The sequence below is a fragment of the Podarcis muralis genome, chromosome 13 (assembly GCF_964188315.1).
Source record: "Podarcis muralis chromosome 13, rPodMur119.hap1.1, whole genome shotgun sequence".
Taxonomy (NCBI): Eukaryota; Metazoa; Chordata; class Lepidosauria; order Squamata; family Lacertidae; genus Podarcis; species Podarcis muralis.
In genome coordinates this window covers 39,601,127-39,617,267 of record NC_135667.1, presented here as the reverse complement: position 1 = coordinate 39,617,267, position 16,141 = coordinate 39,601,127, and the positions used below count along the sequence as shown (strand labels likewise).

Below are 16,141 nucleotides of genomic sequence, written 5' to 3'. Positions count from 1 at the left end.
TATAAGTAAAATAATAATAATAATTTTAAAACCTATATTTATATGGATAAATATACAAGTAAACTTAGGGGGGAACTGTACCAAAAGGAATTGTTGTAAAAATAAGAAATATCTGGGGGAGAGGGCAGCCAAATTTTGTCCTTGCTCAGGGTGCTCTATTACCAAGTCCACCCTTGTTGTAGAGTTGGAAGGGACCCTGAGGGTCATCTAGTCCAACCCCCAGTATTCAGTTTCCACTTTTTTTTAAAAAATTATAATTTCACTTTAACAAAAAAAATTAAAAGTAACCCACATGGGTGTAACCTCAGGGGAGGCAGGAGGGCAGGCTGCCCTCCCCCAATCAAATAAATAAATAAAAATACTTAAATAAAAGTAGAAATTGTGGGAAGATTTTGATAGATTTTTCTGAGCGCTTGGGGTCAAAAGGCAGTAATTTAGAACTGTTCTTGAGACATTTCATTCCAGTTCTGCTCGACAGACCTGGATGGAGGATGTTGACAGGTGTCTTGCCCCCACAACATAATCCTGCCTATGCCAATGGTAACCCATTTACAATATTTTAAATAAAATTTACATGTGGTTGCTTAGCCTCCCTTCACGTGTCCCTGTTTTCCAGGGACATTTCTGATTTAGAGAAGCCGGTTTCTGATTTGATCCTGGAATGTCCCACTTTTCCTTAGGACGTCACTATTTTTCATTGGAGAAATGTTGGAGGGTTATTGCCGTCTGAAGGCAATCCTGTGTAAGGAAGTTTTTACAAAAATGTTTCATGTTTTATTATGTTTTTATATATGTTGGAAGCTGCCCAGAGTGGCTGGAGCAACCCAGTTAGATGTGTGGGGTATAAATAGTACAGTAAAATTATCATTCTGGAATGGGGCGTCCCTATTTTCATCGGGGGAAAGTTGGAGGGTATGAAACACCCGTCTTGTTAAGTTACAGTAAGGAAAGTGGGAGCCGGCAGATAGAGAAAACTACAGCTCCCAGAAGCCTTTGCAACACCTCCTCGCCACGCATCCCCGTCCCCCAAGCATCCCGTGTTCAGCTCGCGGGCGGTGAGCCAATGGGCGAAGTCAGGCATCGCTCAGGCAAGCAGCACGTGGGGGCCATGCTGCCCAATGGCAGGGCCGGGAGTGCATCTAGCCATATGAGAAGAGGCAGAGAAGGAGGAGTGAGCCAAAAAGAGGGGAAGGCGACGGGAAGCGAGGGGAGAGAGAAAGACTCCGACAAGAAAGCAGGCAGCGGGGAGCAGCAGCTTCCGAAGTTGGGAAAGGCCCGGGGGAGGGAAGAAGGACAAGGCACTTTGCAGCAAAGGTAAGAGGAGGGAGACATTGATGATGATGATGATAATAATAATAATAATAATAATAATGCAAACTCAAATGAATAAATGCATCTGTTTATTTCCATCGCCTCGTTCTCCGCATGGATGCAATGGGGGTAAATATATATCTATATAAGTGCATCTCCTGGGCTGTCAAGGGGAGCGGGGAAGAAATGATTTTAGAGGAGCATTGTTCGAGAACGACCAGGGACCCATCACTTTTCCCCCACCCCAGCATCCCTGCAAGAGGTGCTAGAGAAAAGCAGGGCCCCTTCACCCCAGTGAGTTTACCTATTGCTAGCTTTAGATTGTAAAGTCATCGGGGCGAATGCCTGCTCGGTTTTCTCATTAAAATTGAGTGTAAATCTTGGTTGTTAAACTTTTTTTTCTTTTAAGCACAATGCACTTGGCCCAATTTTAATAACTAGTCTTTCATTCCATGTGCATAGCACCAGAAGTGCATCGCTGTTTTTATTTCCCGAGAATACATCTATGCGCCAGGATAGAAGTGAATTGTCTGCTCCCCCACACCCAGAGGGGTTGCAGCCAAATTATTTGGGCGAAATATTGCCAAGAACATTGGAGGTCTCGTTTGTTCCATCAGCCCTTGATAGGATTAAGATGACAAAGGGGCAAGACTTGGGTGGAGAAAGGAAGGTCTGAAGTTTTGAACGATGGGCATGTTGAGGGAGAAAGGGATACCTGCTTAGGTGTGTTTTGGAAGAATGGAAAGTTGAATCAAGAGAGAGACTTTCCTCCTTTTCATAAGTGCTAGCATGTAGGCATGACCTAGTGAAACTGACTGCCACAGGTTCAGGTCAGAGACAAGGAAGTACTTGCACATGGCATAATGAAATTACGGAATGCCTGGTCACAACATGTGGTCATGGTTGATAACTTTAGATGGCTTTTAAAAGGCTTAACAAATCTTGTGGAAGTTGAACCTGGCACTGGATATCAGTCTTAAGAGCCAAAACAGAGTCCATATTCTCAGGCAGTGTTGCATCAGAGATGTTTGGGAGCAGAACAAAGGAGGGCTTAATGTGCCCTTGTTGTGGGCTTCCAAAAAGCTACCATTGTGGGAAATAAGATGCTGAACTACAAAGATCTTATACCTTGATATAGAAATGCCATTCTTGCTAAATTCACCTTACCATCCTAAATGTAACCGGGAAATCAGTATGGTGTGATCAAATCCTTCCTATGGTTATTACTTGTAAGGAAAGGTGTTGTAAGTCCTTTGGCTCATCGGGTAACAGGAGATTAGCAAGTTTAAGAAACCATCATCACCATCTCCTCCCCTGGCCTTGCCACACTTTTGTCAAGTCTTTTGCCTCAGCTGTTGACTTCATTTTGTCTCTGGGCAGATCATATTCTCTCTTGATAGTTTTCTGTAGGTCCTACAATGTTATGTTGGCATGAGCTAAATGTTAAAAAAAGAATAAGACAGCAACATGATGGAGAGCATAAGACACAGGAACCTTTAACTCAAACAAACACATATTTCACTACCCACTGAGAGAGCTCATGTTATTTTTGCTGTTAAGGATATATGAAGCTGCCTCATGGTGACTCAAAACAATGGCTTAGTATTGTCTCTTCTGGCTGGTAACTGGTCCACCAATGTTTTGGGCCAAGATACCTTTTACAGCTCTGCGATGGCAGATCATTTTTAATTGGAGACATTGGGAATTAAACCCGGAATCTTCCACATGTGGTCTTTTCCCCTTAATTGTGACCCCCATCTCAGAGGACCCGAGAGACTGTTTTCTTTTTACTGGAAGAGTTTATGTGTAGTAAAAAGGCAAGAACATTGGTCAGTGATCCAGTCTGAGAAAGTTGGAAGGCTTACTGTATTTCTCGCTCTATAAGACGCACCAGACCATAAGATGCACCTAGTTTTTGGAGGAGGAAAACAAGAAAAAATATATTCTGAAGCTCAGAAGCCAGAACAACAAGAGGGATCGCTGCACAGCGAAAGCAGCAATCCCTCTTGCTGTTCTGGCTTCTGGGATAGCTGCGCAGCCTGCATTCGCTCCATAAGACGCACACACATTTCCCCTTACTTTTTAGGAGGGAAAAAGTGAGTCTTATAAAGCAAAAAATACGGTATTTAAAGGGCAGGTTATTGGTAACAAAATATTCCAGAGCCCCTATGATGAATATCTTGCCTCCATCGAAGCAATGCCACCCTCTGCTGTTGGAGTTCACGTGGGCTAAACAAGCAGGTACCAAACAGAGAATTCAGGGTAAATATTATTGAGATTTTACTTAGCTGACCTCTGGTATATCATGTCGGAGACATCAAAGTTATATTGACATGTAAACCTGGGAAATCAAGAAAAACAGCTGATAACTCTGCTGGTCAAAACATAGAAGTCTGGGTTCTCTTTTGGTATATATCAGTATTTCACATCTCTAAGTGAATTGTTTTCTTTTACTGTAGAAAGAGGACCGGAGTGTATAATTAATGATATTAGGAGTTCTTTGAAGGATGTTCTGGACTAAAGTGTGTGGGTAGGTTTTGTAGTTGTAGAAACAAAGGGGCACTAGGATTTCTGCTAAGTGCTTAAGCCCAGGCTGCTGACACACATTTGCAAGTGCTAATTTATTTGTACAGGACCTTCTGGACAAGTTGGTAGCTGGCTGGGGTGGGGGCGGGGGAGTCTTACCAGCATGCTGCTTTGGAGGATGCCCAACTGCCTTATAAGCAAGATTAAAATATTTTCAAAATGGGGGGTGGGGTGGGTAGGTCAGGAGACATGTAAAACATGCAGGGTTTGGGCCCCCTGAGACCCACCACTTTTATCTGATCTTCCCATTTGCCAAAGCAACCCAGGGATGGGGCCGGAGGAAACCATGAGGTTATGAAGTCCGACACTGCAACCCAGGCTTTCTTGTAAGTGTGCAGTTTTGACCTTCTTTTAAGCAGCGAATTGGGAGCTTTCAGAGATGCTCTGTTTCATTCAAATCAGAGGCTGGGAACCTGGTGCCCTGATGTTGTTGGACTACAACTCCCATCATCCATGACCATTGGCCATGTTAGCTGGGGCTGATGGAAGCAATATCTGGAGAACTGCAGGTTCCCAGCCTCTGATTTAAATGCTCCAGTTTTCAGACCATAGAGATGTTTGGAGGGACTATTCCGGTGTTAAAAGCTTTGAGACTTTATATAAACGATTCCTTCCCATCACCATTTTTTAAAAGCACAAAACGTGCTCTGAGACATTCTGCCTGATACTGGTTCCAGCCAGAGCCCACAAACCCAAAGTGCTGCTTATTTTCTTAGCTGGAGTTGTAAGCAAGATGAAAGATGCACTTTTAACTCACAGGTTTGTGGGATCTGTGCGGATATGAGGGATTTTAACTCTGCAACTGAGCAGCTCTTTACACATGTGTGTTATTTTAAAATGGGGAAAAAAATAAGAATGTAGGCAGGCTCCATTGAAATCCATCGTTTGTTGGTTTCCCTCTCCCTCGCCCCATGTCATCTTTCACTGACTCCAATCAAAGACGGATTGCACCCATAGATTTCAGGTATGACCTGTGTTACGAAAGCACAAAAATGACAGACTCAGCCTGCTTGAAGCCATGCGTTGGCTTCTTTAATAAATCAGAGTGAATAATGGGGAAAGCTGATCTTGATCATGTTTTTGTGCCTTGGCTGGCACCTTCCCACCCACTATCCTCCGCTAATCCAGAACGAGACCTGTCTGTTAAGTACCCATTGAACTTTCTTTACAAAGCAAAGAGGGCAGATTACTTGGGTTGGCTGGGCTGCATAGCCCTGTCTGCGGTTTGCCTGCCTTCTGTAGGTGGCACACGCTTGTAGAAATTACAGTTTTAAAAAACCTGGATACTTCTGCAGTCCGATGGTGTAGCAGTGGTGATCTGTTGTGCTTCTTAAGCAGCTTGGTCAGTGTCATTTCAGTGCTTTCGCCCCAATTGTCCAACGGGAGAATTAAGGTCAAGGGATTAGGTGGTAGAGAAGAGGAAGGACTTCGACACTTCTTTCCCTGCAAGTTCTGTTAGGAACCAGTGTGGATAGCTAATCGGTGCTAGGGCATTGAGCCCTGTGCATCGGTTCATATCTGATCCCTTGCAATGGCTATGGACTGTCTCGTCTGAAGACCGGTTGCTGGGGAAAGTGCTTTAGTCCTCATGCCCTCATTACGGGCTTTCCATAGGCCGTGAGAACAGGATTGTAGAACCATAGAGTCCAACCCCCTGCAATGCAGGAATATGCAGCTGTCTCTTATGGGGATTGAACCTGCAACCTTGATATTATCAGCTTGATGCTTGAGCTTTTGGTCTGATGCAACAAGTCCCTTTTTATGGGTGCAGTGCTCTTACATTACAGACACAAAGTCTTCCTGAATACCAAGTCTGATGCTTTCTTTGTCTTGGGCAACAATGGACACTTAATCTCTTGCTTTGCCCTCCTTATCTGTATACAGGAGACAGTGGATAGGAATTGAGGTTAGCTGTGTTGTCCTTCTTCCTCAGTGTTGGCTAAACTGTTACTGCAGACTCAAGCTTGTTGAATACAACTGGTTAGTTTCTTATGGGGTGTTTCCGTTTTGGTCGGCTGGGTGGTGGCCATTATGGTCTATATGCTGGGGGAACTGTGAGTGAAGGCAGTAGAGGATGGAGCAGTTCTTAACATTTGCATTATTTTCTGTGCTTTAACCAGAATTCTTAAGACACTCCTTCTTTTTGTGTGTTAAATTTACTATTCTCTGTCCAGGACTTTGGGATGAAGCAGGTGCCTACCTGCCTTTTATTATCAGTCCGCACTACAAGATGCATCAGTAAGTCTAGAAACAATGTAGTATTTGTCATGACTTTTATTATTTATTGGTCCAAACAATAATTTTAAAGACCTTGCAAGATTTTTAGTGTGATGGAACTCTTACATCTATCAGGTAGAATGGGCACTGATCTAGAGTAGTGGTTTTCAAGCTATATTCCCAGGCGCTTAGTGGTTCCTTGCCAGGCAATCCTGTACATGTTTACCTAGAAGTAAGTCCTGTTGACTTCAATGGGACTTACTCCCAGGTATGTGTGTATAGAATTACAGCTTTAGGAGCTTATTGGAGGTTCTGCGAACTGCTAGGTTGGCAGGAGCAGGGACTGAGCAACGGGAGCTCACCCTGTTGCGGGGATTCGAACCGCCGACCTTCTGATCGGCAAGCCCTAGTCTCTGTGGTTTAGACCACAGCGCCACCCGTGTCCCTTGTTCAAAATTAGCCGGGTACCTTTTGCACCTGGCTATTGGCCCCTTGCAACTAAGTGAATATGCATGGGCTCCAGGATAGTGCCTGACATCTCCACTATCTGGAGGTGCATGCCTGGGAATCATTGGTTCTTGACTGTTTTCACACACACATCCTGTAGAATTCTATCAGTTACGTTTTATCTGCACAGTCAGAATGAATTTCAGGAACAAAAATGCTTTTTTTCTGTGCAGCCTGAGCAGGGAACAATGTTATAGTTAATCGTTGTTGTTTGTCTTCATTTACCCTACCCCACTGCCCTACATTATGAATGGCCTGTATCACCATTAAGAAAAATAGGTTGGAATGGGATCAAGTGACTTGTCTTCTTTAAGTTCTCCAAGCTCTTAACTTAGCTCAAGGTTGTCTTCTGAACCAGCCATTATCAGTGTTGAACTGAGTATCAATCACAACCAGTTCATAGTTTGAAAATCCAAGACTTGAGAGCCACCTGGCCCAAGATGGCAACCAGACATTCCATTTGGGCGACTGTAACCATGGTTTAAGGAGCCATTTGGCACCTAGCTTATACAGTATATCTTGAGTTCCTAACACTGTTTCTAAACCTGGCTTATACCTACTGATTGGCTCTACCTGTAGGGCCTAGGAAAGGTTATTGTAAGGCTTGCCTTGTTTGTTAGGGAGAAAATGTTCAATTGCATCGGGGAAAGGAATGTTTCGGCAATTAGGTATTGGGCAATATTTAATATTCCAATCCTTTTGCAAGCCAAGATCCTGTTCCCAGTATTTGCAGAGGGGCAAAAGTGACGGAGGAAGCTCAGCTGCTGACGTAGCCACGCTTTGGCTGAGCTGGCCTCCTGTCTGTTAGCACAAGGCAACTTGCCAGCTGGTACACCTTTTTGTGGAGTCGAAACCCCCGTTGAGAATGGCAGCTGTTCTGCCTGAGATCAGGCAAGCAGAACAAGGATATGTAGTCCTTCCTGTGCATTTGACAGCTACTTGAGGAAGGCTTTGAATATTTATGGTTGATGTGGCATTTTGTCTTCTTGCTTTAATTTGTTTTTTTTATTTCTTTTAAAAATAAAACCTTATTGTATGCTGAGCACCAATGGGGAGATTGCCCCAGAGTGACGATGCATGTTAATTTATGAGAGCAGGAGGACAATAGCAATTCCTCCAGTCCATTTCCCATTTAATCCATAGAAGTGCATGGTCATTTCTGGACCCACTTTCAGGGAACCTAAACCGAACATCTCTCCCCTGTATGACTTAGCTCACGTAAGTGTTTTGCTAGCGGTGCCTCCATTTTATTTATCTGCTCTTAGAACGTTTTCTGTTTGCGCTTCTCTACAAACCCCCTCCCCTCCCCCCCCCAAAGAAAAAAGTTCTCCTTTTTGATGGATGCCAGTGGGGAAGCGATGCTGTGGAGCGATGGCGCATATTAATGTTACAAATTTGGTCAGAGGCAGACAGAAAAGCAAATGGCAGATGCAAGGCCAACAGCAATGCTTTGTTTACTCAGCAAACGCAGACACTGAGACGGCTGTTTTGCATGAAGACTTTTGTGAAAGCAACTGAAATGTGGCAACCTGTAAAAGGGTGCTGGGAAATAATTCATAATGAATTGGGAAAAAAAAAATGTTTAAAAGTACTTTTCCAAAACAATCCAGAGTCCTTTTTGTTGGGGATAATTTAGACTGAAATTCCCAGGTGTTAAAAAAGGTTATTTATGTATGCTACTACTGCGGCCCAGGTTTTGTTAGCCCAAAGATGGAAAATGAGCGAGGTCCCAACCAAAGAAGAATGGCAACGTAAGCTGATGGAATATGTGCAGCTTGCAGACCTAACATACAGAATAAGTCACAGGCTTCCTCAACCTCGGGCCTCCAGATGTTTTGAGACTACAATTCCCAGCATCCCTGACCACTGGTCCTGCTAGCTAGGATCATGGGAGTTGTAGGCCAAAAACATCTGGAGGGCCGAGGTTGAGGAAGCCTGGAATAAGGGAACAAGAAGAACAAACATTTGAAGAAGATTGGAAAATGTTTATTGAATATATGGGGGGGTGGGATTGTGTACACTTGAAAACGTTGGCAGCATTAAGATAAATTCAACAGTGTACACAAGTTTTGATGAATGTAATAATGGAATACTGAATGTTTTGGTTTATGTAAAATATGCAGGGATTTATGATAGGCGAAATGAACCATGGAAAGAGAAGAAGGGAAGTCATTGACGTTTTAAGGTTGCTTAAACAAATATTCTAAATTGTAAAACAGAACATTTCATAAAAATTATAAACATTAAAAAAATACTTTTGTGAAAGCTTCTTATGCAGATTTTAAGATCCTGTGCTGGTAACCAAAGAGTGTAGGGCAGGGGTCATCAAACTTTTTCAGCAGGGGGCCGGTACACTGTCCCTCAGACCTTGTGGGGGGCCGGACTGTCTTTTTGTGGGGGGGGGGAATGAACGAATTCCTATGCCCCACAAATAACCCAGAGATGCATTTTAAATAAAAGGACACATTCTACTCATGTAAAAATACTGATTCCTGGACCGTCCATGGGCCAGATTTAGAAGGCGATTGGGCCTGATCCGGGCCTTAGTTTGCCTACCCATGATGTAGGGACATGGAAAATCTCAGAAGCCAAAGCTGAGGGCAGGCATGTTGTGCCACTAAGGCAACTCGAGTGATGGCAAGGGATCCAGAAGTGTCCCCAGGCTAGGTACCTGCTCCTTCAGAGGGAGTGTAACCCCCATCACGAGCAAGCAACCGCCCATCCATCTGGTCTAGGGAACTGTCCACTGGCAGTGTCTCAATATTATTTGGGCTGGGCTTCAGTTTGTTCGCTCTCATCCAGTCCATTACCGAGGCAAGACAACTGCCCAGCACACCCTCAGACACACCTGAAGATGTAAAGGAGAAGCAGAGCTGTGTGGCACGCTGACGACATATTCCAAAACTCTGGATGACCTCGCTCAGTGGTTTCATGTAGATGTTGAACAGCACAGGGGATAACGTTGAACCCTGAGGATCCCTACCTTGACATCTCCACAGGACTGAAAAGCACTGCCCAAACATCACCCTCTGGAAACGACCGTCCAAATTGGACCAGAATTACTGCAGGGCAGTGCCAGCCCTAAATTGGACAGCCGTTTCAGAAGGATACTACAACTGATGGTCTCAGAAGCCACTGAGAAGTTGAGGAGAGTTAACAGGGACACATTTTTCCTGTCTCTGTCCTGACATGAAAATCATATAGGGTGACCAAAGCAGTTTCTGATATTTGGGAACCTTGCCCGAGAAGGGTAATCTTTGGTTAGGGCCCCTTGGTTGGGGGTCTGTGTGGCCCCATTCAGCGTAGGAGTTAGAGGGGAAAGTGGTCAGTCCTTGGAGTTCTTTGTATGGAATTGCTTGCCTTGTCACGCTCTTTGGAACTGCTCCGATCTCCCTTCTTCCTGTCATGCTCCCCTGCCCTTTTCTGTCAGATTCGGAGCGCTATTTGACAACAGCGTCTGGAAGATTGATGTGACCTCCGTTCACAGAAGACCTTTGAGAAGCAGGTCTCTTGCAACATTCCTGGGGGGAAACGAATCCTTTGCAAGTTTTTCATGCCTACTCCTGAAAACGAAATGGAGACTTGTGTCTCTTTTAGCGCCATGAGAAGTAGCAAGTGTTTGTGGTGGGTGGAGGTCTTCCAGAATAGGGAACTGGGTGCAATTCATTCTCTCCCTACCCTGGCAAAAGGGCAGTTCCCATCATCCCTGACCACTGGTCCTGTTAGCAAGGGATGATGGGAGTTGTAGTCCCAAAACAGCTGGAGGGCCAAGTTTGGCCATCACTGGGTGTGGGGAACCTTTAGCTGCCAGAAAAAGATGGCAGCCCTTGGCTGGGGGGCAGGCAGTATCTTGGAACTCTTTTAGAAATCTTAAGGACTCTCTAGCCCTGTTCAGGTGTTCAAAGAATGTGTGAGGACACAATGTGTAGGACCCGTGTGCATACCAGCCTCCCACTTCTAATGTCTCCATCTCTTCTGCCCCCAAACTCATGATCTTTAAATCCCCTAATGGGGCTTCTGTAAATGCATGCTTATTGTGGGTTTATTCTGGGCTCCTTTGGGAATAACAATACAACACCAGCCTTTATCTTAAATGCTCAGTTAAGGGTGGATTTGCTTCATGTGCTTGGGTCTGTTTTCATCCTGGCATCTTGATGGGGTTTCTTTTAGTTATGGCTCCAAAATGCATCCATGCAAAAGCTGGCCCTGGGCCTGTTGGAGAAACAAGTGCTTTGATTGTCCTCCCTGCCACATTTGGGTGCTGTTGAGAGAGTGCAACTGTGGCTTTCAGCAGAGAGCTCAGTGTGACTAGGGATGCTGGATGTGTCCATGTGTGGATGTCCCATTTAAGAAAGGGAAGGATAGCAGGACCGTTCGTGGCTGTGTTGACTTTTCAGCTAGCTTGGTGGCCCAGGTGCTGTGGAAGTGACTCTGCACCAGCACATTTCACAGCAAAGGAAAGATGTAGCTTGAGTATAGGAATATTTGCCTCTACACATTTGCTTCTGCACATGATTGTGGCATGATGGGAAGCCTCGCTGCCAAGCTTTGTTTCTGCACATGATGCTACACACACCGTTCCAATACTGAGACACTCCAATACTGAGACATTCCCTCATCATCCCAGAATGTTCAGTCCACATTTTTGACCTGTTCTTAATGCTTAGTTGACCACATCTATTGGAAGGTAATTGCTTAAGTCTTAATATATTAATCATTGGTTATACTTTAATTAGGAGGTTTTCATGCCTGTCTAGTTCTGTGCTCCCTTTCCCAGCCTTTAATCTATTAGTGATTAATGCCTATATGTAACCTTTACTTTGTACTTGTATTAACCAATCAGCAACAAGTTACTTTGTACTTGTGTTAACCAATCAGCAACAAGCGCACCTGTGGCAATGCATGTAATATTCAATAAAAGAGAGTCCTCGAGATTTGCTCGAGAGGTGCCTCCCACATGACGCTCGCTACTCGCCTGTCGTTATTCCAACCCAACACTTGAGGATGTCTGATTGACTCGTGATCTCTCTCGTTTTAACTGCATTAGTGCATTAGTGGCAGGGCGTCTGTAGCTGATCTCAAAGGCAGGGGAAGAAGAGTTGGTCTGATTTCTGCCTTTTTGCTGCGCTGTGTGAATTAAAATACTGTGTGTCCTTGTCTGTCTGCCTCCTTCAAGTCATATTGCATGCTGTTCAGCATAACAATCGTCCGTCAACTAAGCAAGGGGTGAGCAGGATCCTATTTTCTCATGTTCTCACTGTCGAGAGGAGTCGATCATTTCTTTATTCTCCCCATGTACAACTCTGTGCTCTGAGATCCAAAGCTGTCTTTGTGTGTGTACACACCGTCTTCCCTTGGAGCAAAGATAATTGATTATCTGTTGCCGGTTACATGCATAAGCAATTGACAGCCTTCATTGGGTTTGTCTGGGCATGTTAAATTGCGAGATTTCTCGGATTTATTATCCAAGAAAACCACTCTACCAAGAAAGCTCTACCAGGTGATTCCCAACTTCTGGTGGGCAGGGGACACTTCGCTTTCATGCACTGCAAAAGCTTTCTCCTGCAGTGTGAAAAACTTAATAATTTCCTTGCCTTTCCAATGGAGCCTTCTTGCTGTTATTCTACTTGTATTGCTCCTCTGAGCTTGCTCCCTTTTTAGAGGAGAATTACGATGCAAGCAAGCCTTTCTCTGCAGAGATCCAACAGGATGGGGGTTTGGAATTATAGGCATCTTGAATTATTTAATTTCTCACAGCGCAGCTAGGAATTCTCTTGTGGACCAAGCTTTGGGGATTGTTTTTCTTCCTGAAATGTGGCTGGAAAGGAGGGAAAAAGCAAAGCGAAACAACACTTTCACAAAAGCGCCCTGCCGGTCTCTTCAGTTTCTATTTTTCCTCCCCAGCATCCTCCAAATTTCTCTGTTGATAAAGGCTCTTCAATCAGCACCCTCATCAGCCTGATTGCTTGTGTGTAATTGTGTCCGTAATGCTCTCCTGCAGTGCTGAGATTGTGATGTCTTCAGGCTTGAAAATGGAAAGGAGAGAACTTTGGGTGGATGCCTTTGTCTCTTAAAATTTGCTTCTAGTTAGTTCAGTGGTACCTCAGGTTACAGACGCTTCAGGTTACAGACTCTGCTAACCCAGAAATAGTACCTCGGGTTAAGAACTTTGCTTCTGGATGAGAACAGAAATCGTGCTCCGGTGGCGCAACAGCAGCGGGAGGCCCCATTAGCTAAAGTGGTGCTTCAGGTTAAGAACAGTTTCAGGTTAAGAACGGACCTCCAGAACAAATTAAGTTCTTAACCCGAGGTAAAAAGGTAAAGGTACCCCTGCCCATACGGGCCAGTCTTGACAGACTCTGGGGTTGTGCGCCCATCTCACTTAAGAGGCCAGGGGCCAGCGCTGTCCGGAGACACTTCCGGGTCACGTGGCCAGCGTGACAAAGCTGCATCTGGCGAGCCAGCACCAGCGCAGCACACGGAAACGCCGTTTACCTTCCCGCCAGTAAGCGTTCCCTATTTATCTACTTGCACCTGGGGGTGCTTTCGAACTGCTAGGTTGGCAGGCGCTGGGACCGAGCAACGGGAGCGCACCCCGCCGCGGGGATTCGAACCGCCGACCTTTCGATCGGCAAGCCCTAGGCGCTGAGGCTTTTACCCACAGCGCCACCCGCGTCCCCTAACCCGAGGTAGCTACCACTGTAGAATTATACATGGCCTCGGATGTTTGGGATGACGGGTGATACAGAAACGTGAAGGCCAGGGGTCAGCAAACTTTTTCAGCAGGGGGCTGGTCCACTGTCCCTCAGACCTTGTGGGGGACCGGACTATATTTGGGGGGGAAAATATGAATGAATTCCTATGCCCCACAAATAACCCAGAGATGCATTTAAAATAAAAGGACACATTCTACTCATGTAATAACATGCTGATTCCCGGACTGTCTGTGGGCTGGATTTAGAAGGCGATTGGGCCGGATCCGGCCCCTGGGCCTTAGTTTGCCTACCCATGGTGAAGGCTGTAGCTGCCTTTAAATGTGAAGGAGGAGTATCTGCAGAATTCATTCCTTTCGCCAGATTTATTTTGCAAGGTATCTTGTCCCCCTGCCCCCCACCAGTCCATCCACATTCTCAAGGAAGGTACTAATTTGCAAAACATGTTTCATGGAGCAATGGGAAAGATCTTAAGGGGGGGGGGGGATCACCCTTTTCCCTAAAGCCTACCATTTACAAAAATGTTTGCCTGAAAGGAGAGTATTTTCTAGCTCTTGTAAAACAAGTAAACCTGGATGTTAGAGATAAGATTGGTAACAGCATCTGATTTGCTATGAAGGAATAGCCTAAAGTACAGAATTGTCTAAATGAGGTCTCCTTCTCCGTATTTTGAGTGGGAGTGGCAGTGGATTAGAGCATGGGTAGGCAAACTAAGGCCCAGGGGCTGGATCTGGCCCAATCGCCTTATAAATCTGGCCTGCGGATGGTCCGGGAATCAGTGTGTTTTTACATGAGTAGAAAGTGTCCTTTTATTTAAAATGCATCTCTGGGTTATTTGTGGGGCATAGGAATTTGTTCACCCCCCCCCCCCAAAAAATATAGTCCAGCCCCCCACAAAATCTCAGGGACAGTGGACCGGCCCCCTGCTGAAAAAGTTTGCTGACCCATGGATTAGGGGTTTGTTTCAGCATCCATTAAAAAACTCTTTAAGTTTTGCTCTTTGTCACAAAGTGCAGCACACTGGACTCCCAGGCAACTTAAATACAATTCCGCCAATGGGCTTCCTTTCTGTTTCCAAAGGCTGTGGGTTTGAGTACCACACAATTGCTTGGGAATCCAGTCTTGTGCTGAAGACCCGCTGGCTGAGGTGTTTCAGGATTCGGCTTTGATTGCGCAACAATGGGATCTGGCCGTGACAGCATAACTTTTAGCAAACCATATTGCAAAGAAGCGTTGCCAGTTAAAACCCATTGTCTGAAGTAGGAACCAAATCAAAGAAAGGGAAAGAAGTACCCAGCCTCCTCACACCTTTACTTTTTGCTTTTTTTAAGTTCTTCGCTTCCCTGCTATCTCCCAACATTTCTTAGAGACTTCAAAGGTTGTAGATCAAAAGTGATTATTAAGCTCTTTCCTTTATTCCCTCAACCCTGCTTTAATCTGGCTTCTCTGCTTGCTCCAGTTAGCATAGGGACAATCACTTGAACAGAAGTAACTGCCTTGACTTCCTCTATCTCCTTTTGAATTCGGGCTAATAATAATAATAGGCAATAGTAAAACATAAAGCCCCACTATTACCTAATTCGTCTGCTGGAGCAGGGGCGACCCTGTCACCATAGTAACCCTGGTGAGTGGTTTTGTTAATGCCTTTTTAAAAATAAATTCCTTCCCCGGAAGACAAGTTCAAAATATTATACATTTTTGTACGTTTCTGGGACTAATGGGTTGAGAGCACGGTCAAATGCTTTTGAACTTCCATATTCTTTTTGAAAAGCTTTATTTGGTCTCGACTTGGTTATTGACACAGAGTCGGCTCACCAAAAGCCAAAAAACCACAGTGGGACTGAAAATTCAGACTGGGTAACATTTGCACTATACATTTAAATTACATGGCTTCCCCCCAAAGAATCCTGGGAATTGTAGTTTATTAAGAGCGCTGGGAAGTAAGACTCAGTAAGGGATAAACTGCAGTACCCAGGATTCTTTGGGGAAGCCCATGTGCTTTAAGTTGTGGGTGTGACCTTGAATTTGGAAAAAAGGCAGTCATTTCTGCCTTGGAGGACAGAAGCTCTTATTTAACACAGCACTAATCTCTCAGTACCTCCAGATCAAAGGCTGTATTAATTTACATTCTAGGATTTACATTCTTCATCAGAACCTTTAAAAATCACTGACCTAGTGTGATCTAGTGGGTCAGTGATTTTAAAAGGTTCTGATGAAAAATGTAAATCCTAGAATGTAATTTAGAGATCACACTAGACAAGAGTTTCAAAAAGCATGGGGAAAATGCAGAGAATACTCCACAAAACAGTGCCCTAAAATACATCCCTGGACTTGTTTTGATTAATGTCTGCAGGAGACTTTGTGGATATTTAAGTTATAATTAGAAAAATCTTAATAATTATTCATAAAGGAAACAGTTTATAAGAAGCAAATAAGGAGGCCAGATACAGGATAAAGGAAGTCTTTTATTTGGTTGTTTGTATTGTTGTATGTTATGTTCACATTTAACGAGGGTGGATTTGTGTATTGGGGGTTTATATTATGTTGTAAATAAAATTCCAATAAAAATTTAAAAAATAAAAATAAAATAAAATCACTGACCTAGGTGTATCCCTTTTTTTTTTAAACGTTTGCATTAGGTAGCCATGTCCGCCAAAGCAATTTCGGAGCAGACGGGGAAGGAATTCTTGTACAAATACATCTGCACGTCCTCAGCCATCCAGAACCGCTTCAGATATGCCAGAGTGACTCCTGATACCGACTGGGATCGGCTAATCCAAGATCACCCCTGGCTCTTGACTGAGGTG

The 16,141-nt window shown here is 44.5% G+C and overlaps 1 protein-coding gene across 2 annotated transcripts in view; it reads left to right on the top strand.

Annotated features, from left to right (window-relative positions):
* The first annotated feature begins 1,159 nt into the window (after positions 1 to 1,159).
* ACLY (ATP citrate lyase) overlaps positions 1,160 to 16,141 on the top strand; it is a 60,198-nt gene continuing 45,216 nt past the window's right edge. For both annotated transcript variants that reach the window (XM_028701703.2, XM_028701702.2), the window contains exons 1-2: positions 1,160 to 1,314; positions 15,974 to 16,138. In XM_028701703.2, the coding sequence (XP_028557536.1) occupies positions 15,980 to 16,138 (159 nt within the window). In that variant the 5' untranslated portion in view covers positions 1,160 to 1,314; positions 15,974 to 15,979. The remainder of the gene's footprint in view (positions 1,315 to 15,973; positions 16,139 to 16,141) is intronic.